Here is a 26,100-nt window from a genome sequence, read left to right as displayed (position 1 = left end):
CTGGCCTCAGGCGGAGTTTACCAAGGCAGCAGTTATAAAAAATATTGACGAGTGACATCTATGTTTGATGGTGTTTTTCAGAAATGCCAATATGAAAGCAGAGAAGCTACAAGGTTCTGCAGGTGGCGCAACTTATAACAATCCAAGGCTCAGTGCAGTTTAGTACGTGCACCTGTGTTGTAATGTGCTTTACTCACTCAAATTAGAGAGGAAGACACTCATTATAGATGTTCACTTGATATCTGCACTATATTTGAGTTATTGAAGTGTGAAATTAACAAAAGCTGCATATCTGACGCTTAATTTCATTCATTATTTTCTGCATGAAGTAAAGCAAAGTGAAACCTTATTCAATTCAGTTTATTTTTGTTTTTGCAGCAGGTGATGTTGCTGCATGTTTTCTCATTTAGTTTGCCCTTTTGGTTTTACAACCTACAGAGATGGATCTCAGAGTTTCTTCTTTATTTAATGTCTTTTCCTCTGGCCAGATTTGTGTTTTGTTTTGTTCTCTTTCAAATAATGCTACAACAAAATCCTTAAATATATTTCTTAACCTTTTTTTTTTTTTTTTTTTTTTCGATTTATTTGCTAACGTATATTTTCTGTAACGTCGAGTCTGTTTATTTGTCACTACCTTGCATTGCAGGTCCTTCTTGAAAATGAGATCTTTATCTCACTGGGGTTTTACCTGGTTAAGTAAAGGAAATAAACCAAATAAATAAATGAATAAAAAGCCTTCAAAAAAGCATATCCAATGACAAAACTCCATTCCAAAATGCTGAGTCAGGTGTTCTCGTTCCCTCAAAGCCCCATCAGCTGTTTGAAATTCTTATCAAGCGACAGAATAATATCCTGATCATGTATGAAGCAAATTGGCAACTCGGATTCTGCGTCATTATGTTGCTGCTGTGCTGTGGGGAGTCAAACTCAAACATGTGCGAAGATGTCTGATGGTTTTGAACCAGCTGCCCTTCTCACCACATTAACCAGCTAAATCCCCCTGCCGGACTCGGATGCCAACTCGTGAGACAAAACAAACGGAGGATCAGCAATTTCCTTCACCTAATACTGCTTGGTGTCCAGAGAAATGCTGATGAGAAGCAGAATGTTCTCCCCTCTCACCCTCCTGCCCACTGTGAAGGTCATGAGCTCATACATTTTTAGTTTGGTTGATAGCGATGAATGAAGCTACCTGCGCCGCCCTCTGAGCTGGGCCGCCGCGTCGCCGGGGGGTCCTGCCCCTGCCACCCTGCCGGTCACAGTCAGGGAGATTGATGGCGCTGCCTCCTGAAGTGTGTTTGAGGAAGCGGCTCCTGATCTTGTCCGGGTCTCTGCCGGTCTTTGCCTCTGACAGGCCGGGCCTCAGCGGCGCTCCTAATTGAACGGTTAAGACTCACCAGGCTGTGTGATACATCACCGCTGATGCGGACAGGCCCAGAGACTCGCTTCCCCCCGCCACTTTCTCTCCCTGTGCTGCTGTCTGCGGGCGCTAATGAAAATCCGTGGCTACTTTGGAGCGCCGTCTCCCACATAATTATTCACAGTGGCGCTTTGGTCACTTCGCAATATGAGCAATGTTTCTGATGACAAAGGATGTTTTAATTCAATCTCCTGCAAAATGGGGAATGTATAATGCAAGGACGCCTCCGACTCTATTCAGAGGCGGGAGGGAAAGAAAGGGGTACCCTTGAAAGGTTTTCTTTCCCATGAAGCTCTTCCATTACTGTGGCAGTGAGCAACAAAGAATGTTTCATCCAAGGCTCTGTGATTGCTTCGGGGGTTATTTGTGACTTTCAAGGGTTTGCAGAATGATTCCAGCATTTTATTTTGCTTATCTGCATGTCTTTTGTCTGTTCATATTTAAATGTATAAGCCTAGCACATATCATTTTCACCATGTACTGCTTCACTGACCAATGATTTTTTTTTTTTTTTTGTGTGTGCTAGCAACAGATTTTTGGGTGCCTCCACCCCCAACCTTCTTTCATGTGAAACTGTGAAGTTGTTTACCATTTGAGAGTCCTTGATAACTCTGTAAGTGTTGCTTGAAGGAAGACGCAGTTTTATCAGGTTGTGCCCCAGGATCACAGCATGGCGCTCTGAATTTCAGCAACATTATTGCGAGAGCATCTCACATAAAGAGATCATTTCCAACCCACACAGGGAAGACAGATAACCATACCYTAAACAGCCACGGTTCTGAAGTCTGAGCTGCAGTTGAGATCTGTGTGTGGGGGGGAAAGATGTGCCATGTCTTCAGTTTAAAATCCATTTTGAATCTGTGATAGAAGCAAAATTCAGATAGTAACTTTAAAATAGCAGGCTTCAGCGTAATTTATCTGGGTTTTATAAGATGTGTTTTCAACAAATAGAAAAAAAAAATAAAAAATTGTGTAACTTTTGTTTTTTAAGGATAAAATGCTGCAGCTTAATTTGGAAAATGCTAGCTAAACAGAGCTAGCTAGCAGAGGCAGCTAGCTAACCGTGATCTACTCGAACTTTAAGCTTGTGCTCACATTAGCTGCTACTGTATTATCTCCTAATCAATTAATTGCACATTGGTCATATAAATTGTTAAATAACATGTTGTTGTGCTAACAGCATGTTCTGTTCTGTTGTTGCAAAAATGCCTTTGATGGGAAAGGAAACATTGCTCATCATCTTGTTATAACATCATCCCAAAAGTAAAGCATGTGGTGGTGGCACCATCATGCTGCGGGGAATGCTTTACTTTACGGCACAGGGAAGCTGGGTGGAGTTAGTGGAAAGAAGGATGAAAGACAAAACCTCATAGGGACTGGAGAAGAACTGAAGTTCACCTCTGAAGAGTATAATGATCCTAAATATACATCCAGAAATATGCAGTGCTTTAGTTGAAATTATATTTATATGCTTGAAAGGTCAAGTCAAAGTTTTGACCAAAATCCGATTGAGAATGTGTGAAAATATCTAAAAATAAATATTCAGTGAAAGATGGTTCTACAAAGTATTTAGTGAGGAATTTCATTGGGAATGAGCCAAACCTTTTATTATTTACCTTCCATAATGTTTATCTCAATGAAACACGCCAAAGTTTGTTGCTGTAGCGTGACTGGTTTGCACATGCTCTGTTGTTTTCCACACAGAACTTATTACGATGCAGGAGCGATCATTTGCACCGCTAGAAGGACAGCCTGTCGCAGTCAGTCCTATGTCTCATCCTCAGCCTTTTGGCCTCTGCCTTCCCGTTGGCACTCGTGTGCTTAAAAATGGCAATACACGATGTCCATACTGGGTCCAAACACCTGCTCAGACTGCAACCCCGGCCAACTGCACATCTCCATCTATAAGTTCTCTCCATCTGTGCCCCTGGCAACTCGTGGGAGTAGTCTCATCTGTTTGTTTTCACTTTGCCACTCTGCTGCACTGAGTGCTATTAAACACAGGGGAATCAGCATTAATCAGGGATCATCCCTCTGTTAAACACTTATGTATGACAGTGGAGAACGGGGAGGAGCTGCACAATTTCTTTCCCCGTGCCGAGGTTAGTTATTTACATTTTATTTTTCTGGTTAATTAGTGATGGCTGCTTTGATTCAGAGAAGAATGAAATCTCTTTCTGGCAACGTTAAAATTGCAGAACAAGCTCAGTTTTCCAAGTGAGATTATTTTGGAGAGAATGAGCTGCATGGAATAAATAACAAAAGCTTGTCCTCTGCATGTCGGTATTATTCATGGAGGTTTTTATTTTTTTACTACTTTTATCACCTCTGCCTTGACCCATGCAGCATGTGAATCACATTGAAACCTCGTTGTTACATGAGTTAGGGCTTTAATAAGAATTATATGAGCTGCGCAGCTAAATGCCTTCTAGTTATATTTCTGTGACTTTGCCTACTCGCAGATTTTTGTTTGATATTTTTATTTGTTTTTTTGTCATCGCAGTAGAGAAAACTAGACTAAATGGAAAATCTAGTTTTCAATTTATGATTTAATTTATTAACTGAAAACATTTTTTAAACCTCTTTGGCCATTTGTGGAAATAATAAGTGATCCCTTTCCTAGTTCTGAATGAAATTGGATTATTCACCACATTTTTGAAAATCTCGGTTAAATTTGTCAGATTCATAACTGTTGAAGAATCATGAAATCACTTAAATAGTCMATTTTTGGCAACATAATGTAGAGTAAATGATCTCAAAAAGAAAAATATGCCCCAATCTGCATATGACAAAGTATTCAACATGCATCAGTCTGGAAAATGTTATAAAGCAATTTCTAAACTCCAGCAAACCATAGTGGGAGTAATGGAACATTCACACAAGTCAGCAGCCTCCCAAGATTACTACAAGACTGCGTCAACGTTTCACAAAAGAACCCAGAAGGACAGCTAAATATCTGCAGGTTTCTCTTTTTGAAGATTTAGCATTGTGTAAAATATGAAAAAAAAAAGTGTCATTGATAAAGGAGTTTCCAGTTTAAAACCTCTGTTGACCCAAAACAACACAAATATGCGTCTCACAGATGTCAAAGAAGTCCTAAGATTTTTAGGAAAATATTCTAAATAAAGAGTCTAGTTACACCAAATATAAAACTAACACATAATTTCACACTAATTTCACTGTAATTGATTAAACTGGATCATCAACTCTGCTTTTCTGCATAAAAAAATCCTAAAGATGAATTGCTGGCCATCAGCTGTGATGTTAGCCTTAAGTGAACTTGAGATATGAAGCAGGACAATGATTCACAGCAGACTAGAGTCCTCCACTGAAGGCCATAAAAGACATATATCTAGTTGATTTGCTGTGTCTGAAATCAAATAATTCTGAGCAGAAAAGTGGGACAAATGGTTGATAGCAAACGAGGACAACTACGTTTCCCATAAGGCCAAACTGGTTTTGATAGCCTTTTACCCTAATACAGTCATGGCCAAAAGTTTTGAGAATGACACAAATATTATATTTTCACATGATCTGCTGCCCTCTGGTTTTCAGGTGTGTATGTCAGATGTTTTAATCACATACAGAAATACAATTGCAATCATATTATGAGTAAGAAAAGCTTTTATTGACAGTTAAAATGAGTTAATGCAGCAAGTCAATATTTGCAGTGTTGACCCCTCTTCTTCAGGACCTCTGCAATTCTCCCTGGCATGCTCTCAATCAACTTCTGGACCAAATCCTGACTGATAGCAGTCCATTCTTGCACAATCAATGCTTGCATTTTGTCAGAATTCCTTGGTTTTTGTTTCTCCACCCGTCTCTTGATGATTGACCAAAAGTTTTCAATGGGATTAAGATCTGGGGAGTTTCCAGGCCATGRACCAAAAATCTCTATGTTTTGTTCYCTGAGCCAGTTAGTTATCACATTTGCTTTATGGCAAGGTGCTCCATCATGCTGGAAAAGGCATTGTTCATCACCAAACTGCTCTTGGACGGTTGGGAGAAGTTGCTCTTGGAGGACATTCTGGTACCATTCTTTATTCATGGCTGTGTTTTTAGGCAAGACTGTGAGAGAGCCGACTCCCTTGGCTGAGAAGCAACCCCACACATGAATGGTTTCAGGATGCCTTACAGTTGGCATGAGACAAGACTGGTGGTAGCGCTCACCTCGTCTTTTCCGAACAAGCTGTTTTCCAGATGTCCCAAATAATCGGAAAGGGGATTCATCAGAGAAAATGACTTTACCTCCAGTCCTCAGCAGTCCACTCCCTGTACCTTCTGCAGAATATCAATCTGTCCCTGATGTTTTTCCTGGAGAGAAGTGGCTTCTTTGTTGCCCTCCTTGAGACCAGGCCTTGCTCCAAGAGTCTCCGCCTCACAGTGCGTGCAGATGCACTCACACCTGCCTGCTGCCATTCCTGAGCAAGCTCTGCACTGCTGGTAGCCCAATCCCGCAGCTGAAACACTTTTAAGACACGGTCCTGGCGCTTACTGGTCTTTCTTGGGTGCCCTGGAGCCTTTTTGACAACAATGGAACCTCTCTCCTTGAAGTTCTTGATGAAGCGATAGATTGTTGACTGAGGTGCAATCTTTCTAGCTGCTCTTCCCTGTCAGGCCATTTTTGTGCAGTGCAATGATGACTGCACGTGTTTCTTTAGAGAGAACCATGGTGCACAGAAGAGAAACGATGATGCCAAGCACCAGCCTCTTTTTAAAGTGTCCAGTGGTGTCATTCTTACTTAATCATGACAGATTGATCTCCAGCCCTGTCCTCATCAACAYCCACACCTGTGTTAATGGAGCAATCACTGAAACGATGTTAGCTGGTCATTTTAAGGAAGGACTGCAGTGAAGTTGAAATGTGTTTTGAGGGATAAAGTTCATTTTCTAGGCAAATATTGACTTTGCAATTAATTGCTGTTAAGCTGATCATTCTTTATAACATTCTGGAGTATATGCAAATTGCCATTATAAAAACTGAAGCAGTAGACTTTGTAAAAATTAACATTTGAATCATTCYCAAAACCTTTGGCCATGACTGTACATGAAATCYTCATTTGAAAACTGCACTTTTTATTCACTCAGATAATCTYTGTTTGATATTGAAACTTGTTTGATATCTTCAAAAACTTGCTTTCTAAAAAAGCAGAACCAGAAGAAAACTGTAAAAATGCAAATAMCTTTCTACTGAAGACATAYCAATAAAACAGACTTTCTATTTAACACCTTAAAACCCTAAAAATTCATGCCTGCCAGAAACACTCATTTACATTGATGCTGGTCCTGTTTCACATTGTTCGACTGCCAAAGAGGTCTTTTAAAAGTGCAGTCTACAGAAACCTCTTTTCAATATATACTTAATATGTCAAGAACCCATTTGAAAGCGTAGAAGATTTAATGACTTGACGTGAGAACAGTTAGAGCTCTGCACCAGGTTATATAAAGCAGCTGCAAGTGTTCACCTCACAACTCATTCACATCTCAACAATTTGTCGTTTGTGGCACATTCATGGGTTAAGTTTAACCTTTGTTGAACACTGAAGCTCCGCCGGTCAAACTGAATGGAGTAACTCTTATTTTTTTATTATTTTATTTTCAAGCTAAGTCATTGGTCAAAGGGCATTTATTCCACCTGCATTGATATCTCATATCTAACTTGATCGTAGTCTGGATGAGGTTGCGGTTTCCAGCCAGTTACCATGGTGATACATACACCTTAGTCAGAGGAAACTCTGAAAACCCAGAGTTGAACCTTAACTTTGTATCCTGAGCAACTAACCTTGTTTTGTAGAGCCTTTTCATTAGGTGACCGTTTCTGTATAATAGAGAGAATCTATTTCATGAATAAGATAAAAATTATATCATTGATGCAGAATGGGTTCCATTAAGCTCAAGGACTTAGATATCATCTCTATAAATTTTCAGTCAAGGTAAAACAAAAATAATAATAGTAATAAAAAACCCAGAAATGGTCCATTGATCTTCCAGTCCACCTAAGTTATTATTCTACTGTTATGTGTCCTGCTGATAAATAATTGTGTTTTGAGGCTTATCTTTACAACCAACTAAATCTGCCTCTTGATGAAATGATGTGTTAAAAAACTCTTGCCCTAAATCACCATAATGATGGTCTTATGACCAAAAAGAGCCGCGACTATAACACTGGGTTACAGAAACATATTTTTTGGAATATTTTGCACCTCTGAATCCAACCTGACCTGATATTTTCCAATCAGGCCAGGTTCTTATTCTAATTTGATTTAGAGGAAACCGATCTTCTGACTGAATGGATTACATTTTTGGGACATTATCAGTTCATTTCCATTAATATTTCTCATCCAAAAAAAGTTTTAGAAGAAAAAAATTGTTTTCTAACAGAGTGTATTAATTAAATACACTCTGGACTTCTTAAATTRAATAATAAACACTGATAAGGGTAAGTACATGTAAATTGAACATTACATCTTCATCTCTCCTCCTGCTCATCACTCATTGATCCCAGATTATCAGGAAACCGATCCATATGTGAGAACAAGTCATGCTTTTTTGTTGCTCATGCTGCATCCAGACCTGATTGAGCAAAACCAATGTGATTTTTGGATTCAGCACATCAAAAAAGTTGAAAAACCCCAGACAATTTTTGTTTGGCTATTGACCAGTGTAATCCAGGTTCAGTTTGAATCTACAAGCGCTGAATCCACTGTAAAAAAAGAAACTCCTTACAACATTTCAAACTTGGTGTCATGTTCTTTACTGAAACTTCCTGAGTACCAGGAAGAGTTGGAATCAATTTTGCAACCACAAGTAAATATAGAAATACAAAGCGATGGTCTTTCCCTGAACTTTTGTTCAGTTCAGCTCACTCTTTATGCTTACCGACCTGTACAACATCTACAATAGCACACACCAGTCTGCATGTTCATTTTGACTCCGCTTGTGTTCAAGGTCCTAATTTCCCTCAAATCAGAAAGATCMACTCACCTCCAAACAAGAGAGAAGAATTTCCCAGCAGAGAGCTACATTTTTCAACAAAACCTTGGTTTTCTGTAAGGAACGACATGTTCTTATGTTCTGATTTTTATCTTGACTTTTCAACCTTTTGCACATCTAAAGTGCTGGTTTCCTTGACATCTTATTTTATGATAGTTACTCATTTGTAAATGAGGTGACGGACTACATACATTTCTCTGGCTGTACAGGGAAAGCTAATTGTTTTCCCTTCATTAACACTATTTTCGCCTTGAGCGGTGAAYGAAAAGCCATTTCACCTTACCATCTCAGATAACACTGGTCTGCCACTCACAATAGCTGYTAGTCATGTGACCAGGGGGTTTTAAAAATTGTCTGTTGCAAGGTGAATGAGAAGCCTTGGTTTGAGCCTCATTGAATTTGTGTTCTTTTGTCAGTCAGAGAAAACAAGGTAGATTGAGTTTGTGGAGTGCAGGAAGGTTACAGAGGACCACAATAAAAGTCTTTTTATCACAGCCAGACCAAAGTAGAATGGTGAATTGTGTTCTATGATATTGGCTTGGCAAAAGACAAATTGTGTTCTTCTCAAGGACATGGCTTCAAACAACTGCTGTTGAAAAGAATTGAAAAGGCGACGGTGAGAAACTCTGCATTTATAGTGGTTTCATTATAATTATTTTCCTCACCTCCATCACTCCATCTATATGTTCCCCTAACGGCAAGGAAGTGAGACTTTGAGAACATATAAACTCCTGTGATGCTCTGGTGACATCCACATAAACTTTTTGTTTTATTATTCAACAGCTACTTTTTCAGCTCCTCATGAGCAATTATCATTGAGGCTGTTTGTGATGGCAACCCTTGAGCTTCAGTTGGGTAATAAACAGCAGCTTTGCTCCATCCTCTTTTTCAGATGTTTTTCAGAATTTGAACTGAAATTCATCTCGAGGTCTTTAAGTGATTTCTATTCTCTATGTTTAATTATTCATGGCCTATCTGCTGTAATTTTTGTCACAGATTTTCTTCATCCCTTTGCTGAATTATAGATGTCCAATTCCCTTTGCCAGGCATCCAACAAGCACTCATTCAGTCTGGTTGAATAACTCCAGCTCTTGAACATTTCCTTGTCTACTTCTCGACAAAAGGACATGACTGTCGGAAGAAACGGTAGGATTTATTCCCCCCACCTAGATGGCACGATCTTGGATCTCATATATCCTCCCGAGTAGGAGRCTCGGAAAATGCAGCAACCATTTCACAAAGTCAAGAGCCTTGCTTTGATTTACACTGTGGGTAACACCCTAAGTTGAGTATGACACACAGAGGTTTTTGCCGACAAATGATAACGGCGCACGAGCCATCTGCGACGTGCTGRAGTTGAAGAATCACCTCGGTAACCTCCCRCTGCTCCTGTTGAGATTGTGTCGCCATCTGTAAATGAGGAGTTGTGCTCTTCCTGTTGAAAGCTCAGAACGACAGCCCATTTCCCTCAGGAAGCTTAACACAAAACAAAAAGAAGCCAGGACGGCGTGTACAGATGGTTGTGTGGCCATGTCTTATRACAGATTGTGAAACAGAACGAGGCACAGTCTACCTGTCCCGCTGACCCCAGTTACCGCACAGCATATTGGCGGAAGCCAAATGGACGATTGATTTCACCAGCTCCTCCACTCTTCCCTTCCCTTCAACTGGCTGTTCAATTCTTTTCCTTTGTTCRGAGAATCCATACTCTCAATTCCCCTTTAAAGACACCTGGGAGGTTTATTTGTGTCCTCATAACTGGRMAGAGGTGGAAAGGGTTTGAAATWGAAATTTTTAACCATTCAATATAACAAGCCTTTTATTGCATAAATAACCTAGGCTGCTATTGAAAACTAAACCAATATTACATGGTGTGCTTAACAACTGCACACTGTAGCACAGATCTTATATTGCATACAACCAGTAATTTTAAYTAGTATTTCATTGCCCSATAGTGCAMAACATAACATCTATCCCAACTCAAATTTTTCTGAGCTAGAGTAACTTAGGAAAGGGCAGTAGGTGATGCCAGGTCCCCATTCAAAAATCGATTACAATTATTAGTGAGTTAGTTTTGTCTTATTCAAGATATTTGCAGTAGAAACTAGCCCAAAAAATACTTGGTAAAACTATTCTAAGCACTGATGTAGAATGACTCAAGGATATCTTCATGCATCACCTTAGCTGGTTTTCTCTCACACTTTAACCCTCCATTTCTATTCAGCACTGTGAGGAGGAAGACATTCACCCATTCATCTCCACCTYCTCCAGCTTCAGGGGGTTCATCAGACGCGGTGGCAGCCGAGCCAGGTCCAGTGCCAGCGCTCATTCTGTGGTTTCAATTTGATCCAGGGCTCTGCTSGCCCCTCTGCCCCTTATCCTCACCYATCCCGGCAGCCTCATTCATCACRAGGCCTATAAAGAAAGGACTGGATGGAGTGAGGAGCAACCTCCACCATTCAATAAATCYTTGTGATTATCCACGCCTCCAAGGTGTATGTGTGTCACAAGTGTAGACATTTGTCTCTGACTTTATTATAGGTGCAGAGGTAAATGTTGGAGCWCATGAGGTCCTGCACATTGACTTTTAAGGTCGTCCTTTACGACGTGTTCATGCTTTAACCCCCAGGCCTCGTTTGATTCGATACATGAGAAGACAGCTGAAATGTTAGTTTTATTTGTCTCAGCTTTAAATCTTCTGTCTTTTGTATATTTTCTCAGTCACTTATGTTTCAAACACTTATGTTTACAAAGGCTTAAGGGATATGTTTCTGTCTCAAGGACTTGATCAGCATTGACTGGAAATGAAGCTGATTCGGCAAAAGGCATCAAAGGATCAAATTCAGGGCCCAACCAAGAATTTCCAGTTGGAAGCAGCACAATAACAGAGTAGAAAACTRTATGGTAAAAATCTCTAAAATGTTAGAATTGTTCAGTTTGAATTAACWTATTACAAAGTAGCTTTAAAAACAGGTGAATTCAGGGTAATATTTTATTTGAAAAGGTGTGCATAAGGCTGACATGACACTGTAAGGCAGGCAGTGCTGACATGAACATGAAGGAGTCTTTGTGAATGTCTATGACTGTTCTCATTAAGTGTCATTCAGTAAATAATGACACTTTTAATTCAAAGTTGTACCAAAGCTTGCATTAAAAGTCCATTAAAAGTATATAAAGGTATATAACTTATCTTTACCACTGACTATTTTATTCAACAGTTTATTTTTCTAGCACCAATTCACGACAAATATCATCTCAATGCACTTTACAAAGCAATCAWTGTCTAACTGAGATACAGCATCTCCTGATTTCCTGGTGGAAAAAAGTCTGCAAAGCATTTCTACATAAATACATGTAATTCTAATGGAAATACCGACTCAGTACAAAGTAGAAACCTCTAAATCTGAGCCATGAATTTACCAATGTGCATCATGTTTAAGACATTTTTTTAGGAATGAAAACTAAAAGTGGCATAGCCTGTAGTTCTGTCTTTGACAGCAGCGCACAGCTTCGTTTTTAGTGATCACCTCGGGGAGAAGTGTTGCATTCACATTTCTTTCACTTTCCACTTTTCAAATCATCACTTCAAAAATTTGCATCAATGGGAAATGAAACCACTGACTGTATTTCACACACCCAACCACTTCTATGTCAGTCCTGTCCCTCTCCGTTCTTCGCCTCCAGAGGATTKCATAGACAAGCACTCTAGGAGGCTGATGGAGCTTTGATTGTCAGTTATCAAGAGCTATCATTATTGGCCGCTTTTCTGGGATATGAAAATGATTTCCTAAGTGTGAAACCCATGTCATTACCTCAGTTGTCCGCAGCAACATCACTTTAGATGTAATAGGAAGAGGCAAACAAATGKGCTGGCCTGCCAAGCTCCAAGCCCGCCCAGCTCAAACAGAAACGCAAAGCAAAGAGAGAGAAAAAGGTGAAGGCAATCGGGGACAGCGCTGCTCAAACTGGAACACTTAACATAAAAACAGTTTTCAAACTAAATTTTAATCTCTAATATCATCTTTATTGTTTCTGGTCCGTCTTCAACAGCTGTGCGTGTGAGTAAGAACCTCAGCTGACATCTCTGTGTAAGCAATCTGACCATCTAAGTACCATCCTGTGAAAGTAAAAGCATTTCTCYTTTTTCTTTTTTTTTTCTTCAAATAACAAGCACTCCCTCCTCTTTCTCCTCCTCAACCTGAGCACCATTTCATCTTGATGAGATGGCAACTAGGCTCTGGAGTCGCATTGACTTGCTTGGGGTTTCTAATCATTGTCGTCTTTTCTTCCCCTCCTCCCGGGTCTGTTTCCTGAGCCGGGGAATGGAAGCCCACGCCAGCGCCAGGCTTTTCTGCTCCCAATCGATGCGGATCTGATAAAGATCCTGGCTTTCCAAACGACTCTCACGCAGCAACGCCTGAGGAAGATCTGATAAGTGATTCTCTCCTCCGAATGTACGGCTGGAAAGATGCTGAGAAAACCAGACGTGCGCTGCTAAGCACACATATGGAAACTCTTTCACTCCTATAAGGCTGTAAACACACTGGGAAAACACACATTGCTCCCCTTATACACACACACACTTGTCTGGCAGTAAAGTGGCTGTGCTCCAGACATGCCCAATTTGTTTCCTTTCATCCAGGACTAATGTCTTGCTCTACCCAGGGGCTAAGTGCCCCATTTGAAGCCCCTACTAGGACAGGCGGTTGCAACACGCGGTTATTTGTTGTTTTTGTTTTATATTTTATGAAACCACATCATCTCCGCTGCTGGTGCATGCATGTAAGCGGGGGAACAATMGAATTAGCAGCGGACAATAACATGCTGATAATTTCTAGAAACAATTTTTAAATGTCACACTGTAATGACGAATGGAAGAGGGGGAAAAAATCACTAATAGTCCAATGTAAATGTCATATTCAAATTATTTAATTACATGTGCAAGTGTGGGCCAGGTGATAATTTGACCGCCGCTTGGAATACCAATCTGGCTCTCGCCGGCGCTCCGGCGTAAGACAGACCCCAGTAATTTCCTGCTCCGAGGGATGCTTTCACAGTCATTATTATAAGTCTATTCCACTGGAAATATCTGCCATACTGGAGAGATATTAGAGTCATATTTTCAGTACTTTCACCCCAATGTCGCCTTCAGTGTGTGATATCTTGAGAGAATTGGTAAAAAAAATAAAAATCTGGTGTGGGTTTTCAGTGATGGCTCTGTTATTCTCTGTTGTGATTTCTGTCTGCGATTTTCCGTTACTAAAGCCTCTTACTCCTCAGTTAATAAAACTAAACTAGCAGTCACAGTGGTCCGGGGTAATAGGCTCATCTCATCAGTTGTCATTCACGGGGTTATGGGCCTATTAGAAAATAGCTGCATTTTTSCACAAAAGGGATTTAAAAAGGATGCGAGCCACTTTAGAGTGACACATTCATTTCAGATTAAGGAGGGCAGAAAAARGGRGRGGRGWKKTKTTTYYCMCWYTTTTTTTTTYYWWTTTTTTTTAATTTAACCATGACCGYTCTCCGAAGCAGCCGGGGCACCTTGTTGTTCATGCAAACAGATGATGTCATTCTGAGTCACGGGTTGCACGTTGTGTTCGGGCACCCGGTGCAGAWCCTCACATTTTTACTGCCTCCCTCAGACAGCTGGCATTTGCACTACAGGGGGCCACAAGGGCAACCAACAATTAGCCTTTTCTCCACACAAACTCCAGACAAAGACTGTAGAATAATCATAAAAGTAGCTTGAAGAATGGGCAGTTGTACTTTCAGGACCTGCTTCACTTGTGCATGTTMAGGATGAGAGGAAATACCTAATGTTCCAGAAACTAATAAAAATTCAAATTTATATAATGTCATTCTTCTTATTCTTTGTTTGACAAGCACTAGCTCCCTCCATGATTGTATTTTGCAGAAGTGCTTTCCATTCTGGCATCTCTCCATGGGCCAGAATTGCAGTTCAGTGGACGAAATCTGTGGATGTTCCACGATGATGGAAGTGTGACATTCTTCCTGAACGCTCCAGGATTGGACTCTCCCAGTCAGCCGCTTGTGCACGTCTGCTTGAGGTTCACACTTTGGCGCGTTTGTCACTTTGAGAGCATCTGGTTTAATTTGATTTCTGAGCTTGGCCACCCTGCAATTCTCTGTGCTTTTAGTGTAACCGTTGCCTACTGGGTGCAGCCAACAGATAGTTCCACAAATAAAAGGGTTTAAACTTCTATTTTCTGCATGGCTTTGCCCAGCATTGCAATCAACTCAAAGAGGCCTGTTTGCTTATTGCCAGTTTTATGGCAAAATCTCTTCATATTGCAGTATRATTAAATGGGAATGATTGCATTCATTGGCACAGTTTACGATTTGTGACTGACCAGCTTTGTACATCTTTTTTTTGYCAATCCCTCTTTGGAAAATAGCTCCAGCAKTTAGATTGGATTGAGAGCATCTCTGATTTTCAGGTCTCACCACATCTGGTTCTCGATAGGATTCAGGTCTACAACTTGGCCAGACTATCCTTGCTCTTCAAAATGTGTGCTCTAAGTCATTCCAACATCATTTTTGCTGCATGTTTGTTTGTTTTCTTACTGAAAGGCAACCCACCCAAATCTCAAGCCTTGACCAAACTCTGGCAAGTTKTGTTCCAAAACTGCCCTGTATTTATTTGGCTTCACCCTTCTTCCCTTCTTCCCACACCATGATTCTACCACCATCATGCATCGCCTCTCGATTGCCTCCCCGATTGCCTCCCCGATTTTTGCTCAATTTAGCCGTACAAGCTTTAAAGTAAAATTGTTCAGTGAATCGAATCAYAATTGCCGTTGCAAAGTCACAGTATCGCAATTACTAATTACTGCTTTGATAAAGTATTTGTTAGAATATAATATTTTATGCTTTTCCTATAAATGCGTTTGGTATTTGGCACTAACTTACTTCCCACACCACATGTATTCCTGCAGTGGACAAGATGCAGAAGTTGTTGGGACATTATAAAATTGTTAAAATTAAGCAATTAAATATTTTCTTGGAATCATGCAGCCCTTGTTGAAGGTTTTGACATACAGATTTATTTTCCAGAAAACGCATTGAACATGTGAGCTGTTCAAAGTTTGTGGTATTGTTTCATAGCCTAACCCTGCTTTTCACTTCTTCACATCTTTATTTCTTCTGAGGATTTTACAGAACAGCTGGATTTATGTACAGGTTGACTTTTCTATTTCTGGAGGCACTCGGTTCTTCTGGTTTGTACATTAGATTTAAAATGGCTGGTCACATCCTCACGCCATTCAGCTTCACAGTTATGCACCGTTTAGTGTTGGTCTTTTACATAAAATCCCTATGAGATGCATTGAAGTTTGTGGTGAAGTGACAAAATCTGCAGACGTTTAATGGTTATAAAAACTGCTTTAAATGCCACAACTAAAGTTCAGATTTACAACTTGATTATTAATTGGAACTTGATGTCAACATTTTATCCATAGATAAAGCTCTAAAGTAGAAATTCTCTCGCTTTTGTTGTGCTTTTTGCTGATCTATATGAGCATTTCTTGTGGCGTTGCTTTGGGAGGGATGCTTTTCATCTACCTCCTCGCCGTTCTCGTGTTCAGATCTCTTCCCGATCTGTCTTTAACAGCGTTTCCTTCCCCTCTAATTTCATCCGCTCTATAAAAGCRCAAGAGATATCACGTCTTCTTGTGAAATCTACAAGTGTTCAATCTTTAATTCAATGAGGAGCTCTCGTCTTTCCCACTTGCACTCGCAGTTGAAAGGCTTCGTTCGTCGGGACTTTTCCTCAACCGGGCTCTCAGTTGATACAGGTGCTTTCAGAAAATGAAGCCTTTCGCAGGAACCGATGAAGCCGTCTGTCTTGTTTGCAGATTACCGCTCGCRTTTAAAGCCCCTGTAGAGACGAGGAGCAGGCTGGAGCTCGAGTCCGGTCTAGCCTCCATCCCCAATCCTCAAAACTCACCTCCAGAATGTTAAACATGGCTGCCGTGGGTGCCTCTGAATCGCTGGACTGTGTCTCCAGGGGGGAACRGGGAAATTGAGCCCTGGCTCTTCCTAATAGGTGGTAAAGTGTTAAGTTCCAGAGAAATGGACTGCAAATTTAACCTGGAATGGAAATTGATCCCATTACCTCGTGCTTGGACTGCTCTCCCTCCCGTAGGAAAGACGAGTGGGAGAGGTGAAGGGGGGGAGGGATGAGAAGATAACTGAACACAGAATGGAAAGAAAAGAGAGATGGAGGAGAAGGAAGGAAGAGAAAATGGAAAAGCCATAGAGAAAAGGCAAGGAGACACGGAGCRTATGTGATTAGAGGTGATAGGATGGCAGCGGGTGTCGTCTCCTGCCTGGACTGACAGGCTGGCTGACTCTGTATCAGTGTGGTGCTAATAGCTGACCGCCACTGGGCCAGATGGAAAATAGAATGGAAAAGGCAAAAGGAGCGAGCAGCCAGCAGCCTCTGAAGGGATGATACACCTCCTGCTGGGGGTTTCCACCAACAGATCTGTGGCGTCTTGGTGAGTGGCGCTTCTGTGAGACCAAGTTAGCAACGGTGATGGGATTTGGCAACGCTCAGGCTTCTCAGAAATGCAACGGCTTTGAAAGTTAATAACGTTGCAGGAGGATTTGAATCACAAACAGATGAAATATAGTATGTTTTTAATATGAATAAAAGCTTTTTTCTTGTTTAATATCTTATTCCTGCTTTATACATCCTCATCATCATGGTACATGCTCTYACTCCTTTCTTTCTCACCTTTCCCCAGAACCCATGCACGGCCCGCGGCGCCTGGAGGTTGTGGACATCCAGTCCAGACAGGTGACCATCCGCTGGGAACCGCTGGGCTACAACGTGACCCGCTGCCACAGCTACAACCTGACCGTCCAGTACCGCTCCAGAGTGGCCGGCAAGGAGGAGACCAGGGAGGAGGTGTGCTATGAAGCCCAGAGCCGTGACCCGCAGCACACCATCCACAACCTGACGCCCTTCACCAACCTCAGCGTCAAGCTGGTGCTGCACAACCCAGAGGGGGTGAAGGAGAGCACCGAGCTGGAGGTTCAGACMGATGAAGACGGTAAGTGAAACCAAATMATCTGCATRCAACAGTACGATACTACTCATATGGTAGCAGCCCCTCTATTAGTAGCTATATTAAAATATGAAAGTCTGTATAACAGTATTCCCTCTGTTGAGACATTTATTTTAAAAAATAAAKGTGTTTCTCATTYTCTTTTTTTTATTTTCATCATTATGCACATATGAATAATGCTTAAATAWAGTATGAGAGGGTGCAACCATTTTAACATGAAAAATGTCTCTCTTAAAATCATCATCCAGGTAAACCAAGGTTGTAAATGGTTGTTTCTTCAYAACTTTCTTATATTTGAGATGCCATTTTGATTTTCCAGCACTGATTTAAAAATACAGCTGGGTGGCCATGGATAGCTGCAGGCTAGCTAAACGAGCATGTAGCCTGAGGGGTGAGAGGTCAAGTCTACTAAAAAAAATACTGCTAAAGTATTCAAAATCATATTAATAAGTAAATATAACAGATGACTGAACTCCATATAGTCTTWTGACAGCAGTAAGAGTAATTGATCCACTTCAAGACCAATTAAAACATATTACACATTATTCTGGAATTGCTCTACTTTTCCTCAAGATTACCGTCTTATTATAATCCCATTCCTATTATACACAACAGACACATAATAAGGKATAACTTTGCTTAAAGTCATAYGAAACAACAGAGTTGTTTGTTTCATTCCAGGTTGCTGTATTAATGCAACAGCACCTATTATGCAGCGACAAAGACAAAGACAGATTTTTATGGTTATTTGTTGACAATTATATTATATCCAGATGTTCTTGTGAATGAATTTGCCGCATTAATTCTTTACAGCCTATAAATTATGATTCCCAAAATTGTAAGTTTTAGTGTTGCTAGTTTCAAGCCATTAAAATTAAGAAACTTTCACCAAACTTACACAAACAATTCCTCTGTATTATTCACCATTTCCATTAAACGCGTGCCTACAAAAATTGTTTTAWCGAGCTAGAATAAATAATTGCCACACAGTAAACAGCCGTCTGCACAGTTTGGGTTGTTGAGATGATTGAAACTTATTTTTTTTCCACAGTTTGACTCTAGCGTGTTGTGTTGCTACTGCGCCTCCTTCAAAGATGAAAGAGGTTCTGTGTTGCCTCAGCAGACACAGGAAATGAACTCCACTGAAGTCTCAAGGAACGCTGGCCGCCTGATAGCTAACAAACGAGCTCAGATGACGAAAGGAGAGTCATGTCTGGCTCAGATATCTCTGCTTGGAAACTTAAAAGTGGCAACTGTTTCTTGCTATCTGACTGCTCTGGGTGTCTGTCTGCTTGGGACCCCGTGGGAAAGAGCGAACAGACAGGGTGTAGTGGTTGTTGAGTTCTTCAAGACACATCCTGGAGAAAAATGAAATAAAATAAAATGTCTCCTCATCATTCTGTCCCACTTCGAGAATGAAAGCTATTCACACGAGGGGTTAAAGAGGCAGATGTCTGACACGTTGTTTCAGTAAAAATGAACCCAGGTGGATATTTAAAATTCTCTCTCTTTCCTCTGGCATCCAGATATACCCCTGTTTACCTAAAATCAGCCCATCAGACTTTACCTTACTGCTACCAGCTCTACGTTTCTCTCACGTCTGACCTGCCATTTCTGATTTCAACCGATTCAGATGGTTTTTTTGTTGTTGTTGTGTTTTGTTTTGTTTTTCTTGGGAGGACTGGAATAAAGAAACTAACAGAACTAACTAAATGTTCTGTACGTTCTGTGACGTTTTCGTCCAGTAAGCGATTTTCCCCACAACTTAGTCGGATGTGAATAAACTCAAGAAAGATTAATCAAAGTAGATTCTCTTAACTGATGCATTTATGGACTAAAATTGGCTGGGAGGTATTCGTTTTCCATGCAGTAAATTTATAGAGAAATGCTAATGAGAAGGGAAAACTGGCCAGTTCCGACTTCTGGATATTTCATTGGTGGATCTCTGATGCCAGTTTTGTCAACAGCAAAGAAGGCTGATGAATTTCTGGGAGAATTTGTATTTACAGATTGACATCAGTGGGAGGAGAAAAGCTATATAAAGTTATTCTATTTACAATGTAGACAAACTAAGGAAAGAAATCTTAAATTTAACTCAACTTAAGTATTTTCTACCTTGAAAATGTCGTTTTTACCTCCAGTTTTGTAAAAAAAAAAAAAAAACATGTCTGTGTGTTTTCCGCCGCAGTGCCAGGAGCTGTTCCTCTGGACTCCATCCAGGGGAGTCCCTACGAGGAGAAGATCATCCTGAAGTGGAGGGAACCAGCGCAGACGTACGGAATCATCACACAGTTTGAGGTACGAAAGCACCAATGACACAATGCGAACTCTGACTTTATCATGTGCTAAACCATTAAGAGAAGCTTTAGTTTTTTTTATAGCGCCTCCTGGAGAATTCTGCAATCCAATGTTTGAATTTTAACTTTGTAAATTGGCACCAGCTAAATAAGTTGATTGCTAAAATAAATTAGCAGGAATCTCTTTTAGGGAGCTTTTAGTTAGAAATATAAATATTTATGAATTGATTTATCCCAGACTGCTAGTGGTGCTTAGTGGAATAATAGATTCAGATTCTTCTATCATTAACTTTGGTTCATTATCGTGTTTTATTCTCTTTGTTTCCCATACAAACTGTTTTGTGCCTTCATTTTGCTCCTTTGACCAGACACCATTTTGTACTTTCATCGTTTTTGACATGTCCATAAAAAGTGAAAATGACCCAAAGTGCAAAACAACCAAAACACAGAATATAAGACAAGTGGGGAAAATGTCCTTTAAGGTTGGCCCAAATTGAATTGAGTTACTCTCTTTCTTGTTATGAAAGAAATTATTCAAAAACTGCCTTTTGTATTTTTGGCTGATATCTAAATTAGTTTGCTGTTCTTTAAGAAGGCTAATACTTCTCTATGCACTGTAGTTCACTGAAACAGGCTCGTTCTGAATCTTTGTCCTGTCAGACTAATCTGACTTCAAAAGAAAATGCAGTTTCTAAAATACACGTTAAACACGGCCCAGTTCATTACAGGAGCCTCTTTACTCAGGGATAATGGAGTCTCAGCAGAAACTTGCGGTGTATCATATGTGCACACTGACCTTAACCAACTTAAGGTGGAAGTAATCCACCAGCCTTTCCCACAGATTGATTCTCCTCAGTCGATCTTTCCTCTTGTCACCGTTTGCTCCAGTCTGACAGCCCTGCTCCTCTTACAAGCTCGGTGGATTAAATAGTGAAAGAAATGTAAACYGCGCTCCTCCGTGCGCCACTTTCCCCGACAGACAGGTTCGCCATCAGGTCACTCTGATATAAAATATTCTCTGAAAGCCTATGTTTATTCAAGTGTGCAGTGCAGCSTTGTGTCTTCCTCGCAGTTATGTAGCGGGGACGGCGCGTCGGCAGAGTGCAGGAAAACAAAGAATGCCATGTTTGCTGCGCGCGTAATTGCTTTTAGAGAAACATGTTTCAGCTGTTTGTCTTTGTGAAAAATTCAGRGTGCAGGTAAAAGCATTCAGGGCCTGCCACATGGTCTGCACTGGTGATCTGTCAGGTTTGCTCATATTTGTCTCAGGGCAAATGTGCTTCACATTATAAAACACCTACCCCAGGCTATAATAATATGCATATGGTGCAGCAATTAAATCTCTGTCTTAAAAGCTTTWACAACATAATAAAATATGGAGASAGCTATAAGTCACTGACATTATGGCATTTGGAGGTTTTAATACACTGACAGGCTTCTTCTTTTTATTTTAGAAGAAATACATTGCTAATATTCACATCATCTTGTTTAAAAGAGGATGACAGATGAAGATTGTAACCAAGCCAGCAGCTTGCTCCAGGTATTACTCTGTGATCTGGTTGATGTAAGAAAAAGAACTTTGTGAGTTCTGCTGAWATAAACCAGGAGCTGCTTACTGTAGTTTAAGTAWCGTTATTTAATTTAAAACAGTTGGGRAAAGCTGYTGTTTGCTGCAAACATAACCAATGTTTGTAGAAAGTTCAAAGAAGTAAAGTCCCATTTCAAGTKTWTTTTTTTTTTCACCGTAAAACTATGAAGCGGAAGGGAAATAATCTGTAAACGGTGTTTTGCATTTGTCCTGAGCCCCTCTGACCTCTTTGTGATACGTCTTAGTGAGGTTTGCACAATCCAGAYACTGATCTTCTTTTCCAAGTCTTCTTTGTAAAATAAACTTAATAAGCACATGCASATTTCATGGAGACTGTCTCTGAACATAAATGTTTAAGTCTTATTGCAAATCCTAAATTGGATTCTTGTAGCAGCCTTTGTGCTGGTCCAAASCAGGAGTCTGAAACACAGATTTGTCTTCCTGTTTTGATTCAAGYAGCTTTCTAGCAGATTCACCATTGAAAGCTGCAGGACACTGAGCCCAGGGAGTTTGATCTGAACCGTTACCTCGTAGCTTTCCTGTCTGGTTAGGATTGTTCTAGTAAATCTTTCTTCCAGTCTTGAGTCTTGTGCAGCATCCAAATGTCTTTTTCYGTTTACTTTTTTAGCTCCATTCATCTTTTTTTTTCCTTCGTCTTCTTAGAGATGCTTGTGTTTTGGCAGGAACGCCATGATTGAAAACTTTAGCTGTTCTAAACCCAAAACCATTTTTTATTCTTGAGTGTACATTTGTATTGTATAATATTAGTACAATCTATAAAACTATAATTTGATGAAATATTTTGTTTTTGTAAATGGAAACRTTTGCTTTTTTAAAATTAGGACTACTGTAATACAATTGAAAAGAGGATATTGAAAACGGCAATATAGACACTGACATTGAACACTTACTGTAGATTATTTAAAATCCAGCTTGTTATCCCTGATAGTTTTACTGTAATAGGAAAAAACTAGTTCTTGATTTTCATCCAGATTTGTTTCTAAAATCTCATCTCTTTCTTGTATTTGCTTCGTCTTGTGAGCTGGATCTATCCTCGCACCGTTACTTTGTATTCATAATTGCAGCTGCTCTCTGTCGGATTGTCTTACTCCACACTCTGCAAACACAATCTGTTTCCCATTTTGCTTTTTTCCATCAGTTTGGATAGATTTTCTTAACAATGTCATTTTGTTTTTTTTCAAAACTCCCCCCCCCCCATTAACTATCTCAGGGATGGTAAAATCATTTGTGTCATGAAAGCCATCGAATTGGACATTTACCTCCCTCAGGTTGGGAAAATGTAAGCCCAGCTAAATGAAACGCCGTGATGTATCGGGTCAAATCAGCCCCAAAATTAATTTGCTCAAATAATTCTGCGGCTTTTTTTCCTGTCAGATCCATTAGGATTGTGAAAACCTGCCCAGTGTCGACAAGTCATTTCCAACTCCTCTGCCTGCAGTGTTATGATATTGGTTTTTGGCATCACAGACTCACTTCACAGACAAAGACTAAATGAGAAAGCCTTGAAGCATTTCAAAACTTGATGGACACAAATTATGCAGCACTCCAGATTCCCTTTGTGTCCCTTAATTGGAATTATAATGGAGGTTTTCTTTTTACATGCAGAGGCATTTTCTTAAAGTAGGACTTYAGAATTATTCAAAATGGATATTAACAAAAACACTCACCTTAATGCTTCCCTCCAGAGTGCCCCGTGTTTATTAATGGAGGAGAAATACATTAGAGTATTTGGTCTCTCTTTGAAATCACCAGCAGGGATTCATCTTTGCCTTGAAAACATGTCACTGCTTTTACAGTCCCCATCTCCACAGACCATTTCTGCTTTTTTTTTTTTTTCATACATACTCGTACATGCATGAAAATCTTCTACAGGCTGAATTTCCACAAAGCAATCCTGCAGCGTAGTCTGACTTGTTGAATATGTGCGAAACAAATTGAATTCATTCAAATAACCTAGTCAAATAACATAGTAGAGAAGATTAATTTCAACCGTCGTTTCCTGCTCATGTTTCTCTGCGACTGCAGATCTTTGGTGAATCTGAACAGGACGTTAACTTGGAGGTCATGCAACTGATAAAGCTCAGCTTAAGGTTGTTAAAGTCGGCTGATATTTAAGAGCCAAGATACTGAACATGTACCATAGCAATGCTCTCATATTCTTCATGTTTGAGTCCTTGATATTTTTTTGTGTTGCCAATTTCTTGCAAAAAAAAATAAAATGAAGCAAAAACCAGAGTTTCCAGGGCAACTAAAAGAATATTCTCTTTCTGTTTTTTTTTTATTTAATGCTAGATCTCCTATAAGGCGGTGAGCTCCTTTGACCCCGAGCTGGACCTCTCCAACCAGAGCGGGAAGGCTGTGAAGCTGGGCAACGAGACCACCCACGTGTTCACGGGCCTCTACCCGGGCTCCACGTACTCCTTCACGCTGCGCGCTAGCACAGCCAAGGGCTACGGCCCCCCTGTCATAACCCAGTTCACCACCAAGATTTCAGGTCAGCAGGGTCAATGGAGTCCTGGTGTCAGTGATGCTGATGGAGATGCTAAACATGCACTTTTTCTTTTTTTCATTTGCAGATAAAATTTGATAGGACAACACATAAATCCTTACAACTTGCTTTAAACATAGCAACAGTTCTTCTACAGAACTGATTGTGGACTTAAGTAGTTTTCTTTTTATTGCATGTTTAGCACAGTAAATTAGAATTAAACAGTAGTTCATTTACTTAAGATGAAACTCTTAAAATATTMATTTTATGAGCAACATTTCAAGCATCTTTGTCTATTGTTTTTGTTAATTGTCAGTTTCTCTGATAAAAACATATAAAACACGGGTTGAATAATGAATTATCAGACATGTGTGTATTTAATTTATATACTGGCTTTTCACCACTTCATGATCTGCTAAGTCATACTTGATTACTTCAGTCTGTTCATGGTGGAAATAAGCATTTTTTTTCTGCAATCTGGTACCAGGTATCTCTGGTACCAGAGACATTTAATTAAGAAGGTTAATTAAATGTACATTTTCTCTGTGTAAATAAATAAACAGTATAAACAGTATTTGATTGCAGAAATTGTAAGTTATGGCCAACACTGCCAAGCGGTGGATTTATTGCTAAAGAGTCTGTATGTTCGGTTTCAAAGCTTGCTATTGGAAAGTTAAGTGGAAGGATGGCCAAGCAGTAAAAGGGGCTTTGAAGGATTTTGAACATTTTAGAGAATATTCACATTAGTTAACACTCCTGTAAATATAGCTTTTCAGCTGTAGTCTCCAGAGCAGGAGACATGAGTACTACAAGACTTAAAATAAGGTGCTTGCATTCATAAAAAGCAATTACCATTTAATGAAAAAGTAATATAATACAATTTCAGAGCAAATGGTCACACACTTGACCGTCCCTCAACCATTTAGATAATCCATGTACTGTTCTGAAGTCAAAAATATAATTTTTCAAAATCTTTTCTGATAGCAAAAATTCATCTAAATTAACAGAAAAATGTAACTATATMACTGCGTTGAATGAATTTACAGTCCACAACATAAATGTGACTTGTTTTCATCCAATTCACATGCCAAACTTTGATTCTGATCAAACCTTTCGGCCTGTTTTCGCCCTACTTTAGCTCCCTCCATGCCAGCTTACGACCAGGAGACCTCTCTGAACCAGACGGACAACACGGTCACTGTGCTGCTCAAACCCGCCCAGAGCAGAGGCGCACCCGTCAGGTAGGCTCCCACAGTAACGACACGGACGATGCGTCGCAGTGTGAAGAAAAGACAACACGATAAATCTCACAGAACCACCATCAGCAACCGAAGAATTATCAAAGAGCTTGTTTTTATCAATACCCCTCCGTGAAAGTGAGTTACCAGGGAATTCAGCGCCTTACTGTACACATCTGAGCTTTATTTGTTTGTGGATTTTGATCCTGTAAAAAAAAAAAAAAAAAAGCCTAGCCTTTGAAGATGAGAACAAAGCTTGGTGCAGCCAAGGCTAGCTTCAGGATCTCTCTCACATACGTGTCTTTCATGTAGCACGCTGCCCACCCTGAGCCACCACAGGCTTCTGGGGGAGTGAGGGAATTTACCCTGCTTTGTGCTGAATACATTACTCATTATTAAGGAAAGACAGCAGGTGTTTCCTTTTAAAAGCCAGTTTATTGCATAAAAGCCTCAATTTTGCTCATGAAGGTCCCTGCAGGTGTCTGGCAGRGGTTGTTGGGCAGATTTTGTGTGATGTTATCTTACTTCAGCAAGCAGTAGGATCAATCGGCTCAAAAAAGGAACTGAAAAAGCGCTGCAATACAATCACAAACAATTTTATGCGTGCTAAGTAKTCAGCACAGTCAAATAAGATACATTTATTTTGACTTCATTGAATACAGGATCACATGTATAACTAGCAGTTCTCTAAAAAATTTTTTTTTTTTTCTTCTGCCGATTCGAAGGGCAGAATTTTGACTCGGCAGGAAAGTTTGTTTTTGATTATTGATTCTATGTTGCATGACATAGAGTTTGTGTTTTTATGTTTAATGACGTAAAGCACTTTACGTCATTAAACATTGCTGCTGAAATGTGCTATACAAATATTGATTGATTGATTGATTGATTGATTGATTGATTGATTGATTGATTGATTGATTGATTGATTGATTGATTGATTGATTGATTGATTGATTGATT

General features: G+C 40.0%; 1 protein-coding gene across 8 annotated transcripts in view; it reads left to right on the top strand.

Annotated features, from left to right (window-relative positions):
- The window catches only part of LOC103479737 (protein tyrosine phosphatase receptor type M), a 199,910-nt gene that overhangs the window by 81,409 nt on the left and 92,401 nt on the right, over positions 1-26,100 (top strand). For all 8 annotated transcript variants that reach the window (XM_008434350.2, XM_008434348.2, XM_008434355.2 and 5 more), the window contains exons 8-11: positions 17,185-17,493; positions 19,697-19,806; positions 23,707-23,908; positions 25,041-25,143. In XM_008434350.2, coding sequence (XP_008432572.1) covers positions 17,185-17,493; positions 19,697-19,806; positions 23,707-23,908; positions 25,041-25,143 — 724 coding nt within the window. The remainder of the gene's footprint in view (positions 1-17,184; positions 17,494-19,696; positions 19,807-23,706; positions 23,909-25,040; positions 25,144-26,100) is intronic.

The sequence above is a fragment of the Poecilia reticulata genome, linkage group LG17, assembly GCF_000633615.1.
Source record: "Poecilia reticulata strain Guanapo linkage group LG17, Guppy_female_1.0+MT, whole genome shotgun sequence".
Taxonomy (NCBI): Eukaryota; Metazoa; Chordata; class Actinopteri; order Cyprinodontiformes; family Poeciliidae; genus Poecilia; species Poecilia reticulata.
This window is presented reverse-complemented; position numbering and strand designations above follow the sequence as displayed.